General features: G+C 50.0%; 1 protein-coding gene across 10 annotated transcripts in view; it reads left to right on the top strand.

Moving 5' to 3' along the window:
* The window catches only part of ATXN7L1 (ataxin 7 like 1), a 67659-nt gene that overhangs the window by 27598 nt on the left and 33803 nt on the right, over nucleotides 1-6258 (top strand). For all 10 annotated transcript variants that reach the window (XR_003549494.1, XR_003549495.1, XM_006149168.3 and 7 more), the window contains exons 2-4: nucleotides 1057-1340; nucleotides 4813-4895; nucleotides 5754-6010. Coding sequence is in view for 8 of the 10 variants with exons in the window: in XM_006149168.3 (XP_006149230.1) it covers nucleotides 1057-1340; nucleotides 4813-4895; nucleotides 5754-6010 (624 nt within the window). In the remaining 2 variants the exon portion in view is untranslated. The remainder of the gene's footprint in view (nucleotides 1-1056; nucleotides 1341-4812; nucleotides 4896-5753; nucleotides 6011-6258) is intronic.

Raw genomic sequence — 6258 nt, 5'->3', positions numbered from 1 at the left:
CCCCCGGCAACACCAGCCTCTCTTTCATGTCCTACATTGTCTGCAGGCATGTAAAAGCCATATTCTAGATCATCTGGCATTCAAATAGCTAAGTAGGCTCCACTCTCAGCTCAAAGATGATTGGGGAGTTGAAGTGTTAGCATTCTACCCTCCCGCCAGAAGGGAAGGAAATCTAGCTCAGGGACCAAAGCAAAGCTTATTCATCTTATCTTTTAAGACCCTGAGACAGAGTCCTCCACGGTCCCTAGACACAGGGTCCTGCAGCATTAAAGAGCCGCAGGAATCAAATGCACATCCATTACAGGAGAAATAGCGGGGAAGTAGGGCTAAGGTGGCAGATTCTGAAGAGTGAATGCACACCTTTGTGCTCTGCCTTCTTAAAATTCATCCTCTCACCTGCCAACCTTGAGAACTGCCTATTTACATAACTAGCTGCCTAAAATGGAATATTGGATAATGTTACATGGCGGCTCACTCAATTTGAGCCCATCCCCAGGATGTGAACGTGATCCAGAAGCCCTCCGACAGCATGGAGTGTGGCAGGCTGGCCCGAAGCCATGCCTCCTTGTGGTGTGATCCTGTCAGCACTCTGGAGCTAAGCAGATGTCAGGCCCGATGGGGCCGGGGTGGGAGTCTGGCTGAGCGTGGGGGAGGGGCGTGATTCAGCAGTGCACACTGTCTTCCGAGGACAAATGGCATCTCTTCCTGAGCCTCACTGCAGGTACCTTGTCCTGCTCACAGCGCTGTGTGGGAGACAGCCAACATGCAGGGCCCGAGAAGGGGGGCATGTTGCAGGCTCTGTGGGCACCACCAGCACAGGAGGCGACAGGCGGCTCTGATGCCATCCCTGGCGCAGTGCCAGCCTCACATCCCTGTTGATCCTTTCCAAGGCACAAATCTCCCTCCCATCAAAATTGGAATCATGCTGCTCTCTTGTAGGAGAAGTATAAATAAGTGATAAGGAAGTGTTCTGGTAATGATAAGCGGGTGCAGCTCCTCGGTAGACCAGATGTATCAAAGAAGGCAATTGTGTGTGTTTGTTCATTTATTTTTCAGCGTTCCGGTTCCTGTAGTCAGTTTAGAGAAAATTCCTAACCTAGTGAAGGCAGATGGTGCCAATGTCAAAATGAACTCTACAACCACTACTGCAGTCGCCGCCTCCTCCACCTCGTCCTCTGCCATCTCCACCCCACCTTTAATTAAGCCGGTCTTGATGTCCAAGTCAGTGCCACCTTCACCAGAGAAGATCTTAAATGGCAAAGGAATTTTGGCAGCCACCATAGACAGGAAACACCAAAATGGCACCAAAAACAGCAATAAGCCTTACAGGAGACTTTCAGGTATGTGTCAGTGTCATCAGAGGCTGGCTCGTTCCTAAGACGGAAACCGAGTCGTGTTCGTAACCAAAGAAGAATATGCACTTATAAGTAAGCAGGTCTGTTTCATTTGAAGGGGAACATGGAGTTTATCTGCAAACAGGAGTCCCAGCTAAAAACACAAGGAAGAACGGGGTCTCTTATTCCCTCTCTCAGTTCCGTGCTTAGCGGGAGTGACCCTACAGCCTGGGAGCCAGGATGCTCTACGCCAACCTGACAGTCCGTGGGTTCCCAGGGCCTTGATAGCAGGTGGTTCTGTGTAGCCATATCATGCTGACAGCTGAACTGCCCCTGGCCTCCATCATAGCTTCCCTGCTCTGCAGCTGGACAGCCCACGAGGATATCTCGCAACAGTTCAAGGCATGTGAGGGACAGCCCCGTCGGCAACTGTGCTGCACAGGGAGACACAGCCTCTGTCCTCCGGCCTCAAGAGTGTCCAGGTTGACTCTGCAGTTGGAGCTGCAAATGCCTTTCTCTGACAATCAGGTTGGAATTCCCAACTGGGAGTGCTAGGGCTGGCACAGCAGGCGAGTTGTGGGGAGATCTCTCTTGGGTCTGCTCCTTGGTTGTCTGAGCAGGCATGTGGGGTAACCACAAAAGCACACCTGGCCATTCTTTGACGTGATCTTGCCCCCGTTAGCACTCCCTGTGTGATGCTGTTTGCTTGGGATCCGTTGTAGAGCTAAGTCTAGCAGTTCCGCTTTCTCCCAAGACCAGGAAAAGCCATAAACTTCATAACTTCACACACTGTGAGCGCTATCTCATGGTGGCCAGAATAAACACAGTACAGGGAAAGCCCCCCTGTTATGAGAGAGAAACTGTATTCTCTACTAGAATATGATTTCTAAGCACCTAAGGAATTGTGGATAACTTTTACTTTCTCTACTTCATGTGTATCTGTATTTCTAGTTTTTCTGTCTTATCTCCATAACTCTTCCAGAACACTAATGTCTGAAAAGTACATCAGGCCCAATGCTTCCAAATGAGGCCGGTATTGTACCCCACAGACCTCGCCATGTGCTTGTCACCCACTATCAAGAGAGAGCAGTGGAGCCTGGTGCTTTCTTGAGCATTGTGGGACCTCACTTTGTGGGCTGGAGCCCCCTCTCTTCCTGAAAGATAGTTCAGATTCTCTGCGGACTGGGTGGTAACGTCCCTGGAAACACCAGTAGACTGGGCACAGTGTCCAGAAGCCAAAAGCCATAGGTTCCTTCCTGCAGCAGAAGCAGGAGCTGGACTAACGGCCTGCAACCTGAAGTTGTCCGGACATTTTTTGCTGTGTGTCGTTTCTGCACTTTGTTAGTTGTCTTGTCTCATTGGGTCTTTTGCTCATTTCTTCCTTGCTTTCACTTTGGCAGCCAGAAACTATCCCCTAGCCAACATCCTGCTCAGGTCCAATCCAACATGGGGTGCTGGCATGGACATGGGCACAGGCCTGGCACTGAGAGACCCCAAAGAAAGATCTCCCCACAGCAGCTTGGGATCCGGGGCCCTGGCACTTGCTTCTTGCTGGGTAGAGAAGACTGAGGAAAACTGCTTTGGGCCTAGCAATTTTTCTTAAAAGCAAAGCTGAAAAAACATTTTGAAAGGGGGACAAAAGACAAAAAAGGGAATGGAGTTATTTAGACAGCCAGCCGGAGAATCCATGTAGGGTCTGAAAATGCCTTTCTTACACACATGATCAGCACCATTGCCATGACTTCCCCCGACCCCCGAAAACCATCTCTGGAAAGTGGAAAACATTCATTTATTTTACTCGGGGTTTACTCCATCAGTTTCAGGCAGTTTTCCAGGTAGTTACCTTCTTTTGAGTTTGCAGCCTCTCAAGGCCCTGAAGGACACTCCACCAAATTTCTATACACTGTCATAACATCTCCTCATACCCAGAGACTGTCGTTCCTGCTGTGCGGGACCCATGTGTTTGCTGGGTGCCTTCCAGAAATGGCACAGGCCCCTGAGGTATGGGACTTCAAAATGTAAAGGGGCCTTAAGAAATTGCCTTCCTGCCCTCATTGTCCAGGTGAGGAGAGCATTTTGTCACCTCAGAAGGGGCAAAGGATCCAAAATGGGCAGAACAAGAACAGGTTGCATAGCGCCAGCTCTGTGTCTCAATGGTAAAGCCATCTGCCAAAAAAAAAAAGCCAATTCCAAGGGACCAGCAGATGGCGCAGTGGTTACATCACTGGGCTCCCATGTAGTTGACCCACAGTCAGCGACTTAAATCTCACACCAGGTGCATGTGCATGTATGCCCAAGATCCTGAGAGGATAATGGAGAAGGGACTGCAGCATGGCTATCCCCCTTGGGGTTGATTTCTCATTTTCTGTCTGTCTGTCTGTCCCCCCCCCCAGTGAGGGCACACACCCTATAGCAAAAATCTCTCCAAATAAATAAATAAATAAATAAAAAGAAAGGGCAATCCCACGCAACGACCACAGCTTGAATCCCCAGCCCACTCAACCTGAAACACACTGGGCACACACCCAGGACCCAAAGGGCTGGAGAACTAGAAATGGAGGATCACAGCATGCCCAGACCCCATGAAGTTTGCTTCTCTGTCTTGCGCTCTCTCTCTCTCTCTCTCTTTCTTTCTCTCTTGTGCACATGTACACACTCTATCATGAATAAAGAAAAGAAAAAAAGAACACGTTGCTTCGACTTAACCTCCACACAAGCCATCCACAGTCAGACCGGGAACCAGGGAAAGCCTGGCCTCGCCCACAGCTATCCCTCATCCCCAGGAGCAGAGCAAGCTGCGAGACTAGCAGGCCCTGCCCTCTGCGCTGCCTCAAGTTCAGCCACTCATAGGCACCCACCCAGACTCCCCATCCCTGCCTGTGACAAGGCCAGAATGCCCCTGAATCAGAGAAGTGATTTTTCTGGGCAGCAAGGCTGTGTGGAAAAATCTGTGCCGAGGGCTTTGTAAAGCATGAGAGAGAGAGGCAGGTCACACCGACATGTCAAGGAGTAATCTCCCACCGAAATGACTAAAACCAGCAGGAAGGCAGGGGCAGGGCAGGGTGCTTGTACTCAGAGCAGTCTGGAGGGAAAGTGGCCCTTGGGCCTCAGGTGGCCCTCTCTGGCTCGCAGTCAGCTATGCCCAAGCACTGAGGACCCATGGAACAGTTCCAAGTACAATGAAGCGTTCAGAGCAGCCCAGCTCCTGCCCTCTTCCCCAAGCCTGTGTTACCTTCTCTTCTGCACCCCTATGAAGCTGGACTTGGGAACTCTGGGTTCAGAGGGGAGCACCATTTTCGTCTGAGCGGTTCTTGAAGCATTATAGCAGCCGGTTTAAAAAAAAAAAAAAAAAAAAACAGATTGCCTGACAATGTCTCACTTGTTGGTGCAAATGTGCATTTTTTTTAATGTAGTCTTAATGCCAAATCCTATTTAGTCTCCTTTTTTTCTTATATTTTTTGTTTGTTTCTTAAACCAGAGAGAGAATTTGACCCAAATAAACACTGTGGAGTATTGGATCCCGAGACAAAGAAACCTTGCACAAGATCCCTCACCTGCAAGGTATTTCTCTTTCCATAAAAAATACTTCCTGCTCTTGCTGGGGCCTTTGTCGAAATGTTTGCATGCCACTCTCTGCACACGGCAGGGTGTGGAACCTCGACATGACCCCCAGCTGTTCTTTGTAAGGGAAATGCTTTCTTCTTGTCCATGGTAGCAGAGTGCCTGCCTCGAGCTGGCTGGCTTTTTAAGAAGGAAAAAAAAAAAAAAAACTAGGCTTCCCCTGTTACTTGTGAGGCCAGACAGTAAATTGTATTTATAGGCACTCACAGGCAGTTCTAAAGCCTGCTACGTTTTAATGTATGCAGGAGCAGCAGCGGCGGCGGCGGCAGCGCCCTGAAAGGCAGCCCTGGAGGGGAGGATGATATGCCGCGCCCCTGATCCAGCCACACCGGGGTGGCCAGGGGGCAGCTGACCCAAGGCAGCCGCCGTTGGGTAGCCCCAAGCCCTGCATTTCATACTGAACTGCAAGTGCTTCTTGGGATCGAGGCTATGGCTCTCTCTGCTTGGTGGCACTGTTTGTCTGGGCCAAATCGAGCCTCCCACCTGCACCTGGATTAACTCTAGCACTCCCTCGCGGTTGCCTGTCATCAGAGAGGTTTTCATGGGTTCTGCGCTGCAGCTCGTCATCTTATGCCATTTTTTGGAGGAAGCTTTGGCTTCTCGACACCAGGAGTATAGGGCATGGTTGTATTCATGTGGTCTCTGCATCTTCCAAGCCACAGAACAGGAGCCGTTGCCTTGAAGTTGACTTTTCAAGCACCGCTAAATTCCCGTGAATTGCTCTGAAATGGAGGGCCTGGGGAAGCAGGTTTATGTGCTGATCAAAGAGGCTGTGCTTTTCATTTCTCTTCTCCTTAGACACATTCGCTAAGCCATCGGAGGGCAGTCCCAGGCCGGAAAAAGCAATTTGACCTCCTCCTGGCAGAACACAAAGCCAAGTCCCGGGAAAAAGAAGTTAAAGATAAAGAGCATCTCCTGACTTCAACAAGGGACATACTTCCAAACCAATCTGGGCTGGTACAGGATTCTCTGCCAGGATCTTCAGGGAGCTCTGGGCCAGAACAGAAAGTCGCCTCTCCTGCTAAGTCCAGGCCACCGAATTCTGTCCTCCCTAGGTAAGTACTACCTTGGCAGTGGAAGCCCTGAGTCTTTGATCAAGTGACTTTACCATGTTGGATCTGTGGTGTATAATCTGATCACATGTTAAATGGAAGTCATAATAGTACTGCCTGCTAAGGTAGTCATGAAGTTTAAATGAGTTAATGTGCACGAAGAGTTTAGCCAAGGGATCAGCAGTTGGCTAATGGCTATGTCGCTGGATTCCCATGTAGTCGACCGCTGTTCAAGTCCCAGACCCAGCTGC

Source organism: Tupaia chinensis, unplaced genomic scaffold, assembly GCF_000334495.1.
Source record: "Tupaia chinensis unplaced genomic scaffold, TupChi_1.0 Scaffold000255_1, whole genome shotgun sequence".
NCBI classification, from domain to species: Eukaryota; Metazoa; Chordata; class Mammalia; order Scandentia; family Tupaiidae; genus Tupaia; species Tupaia belangeri.
The sequence above is the reverse complement of the archived record's forward strand: the minus strand, read 5'-3'. Positions and strand labels throughout refer to the sequence as shown.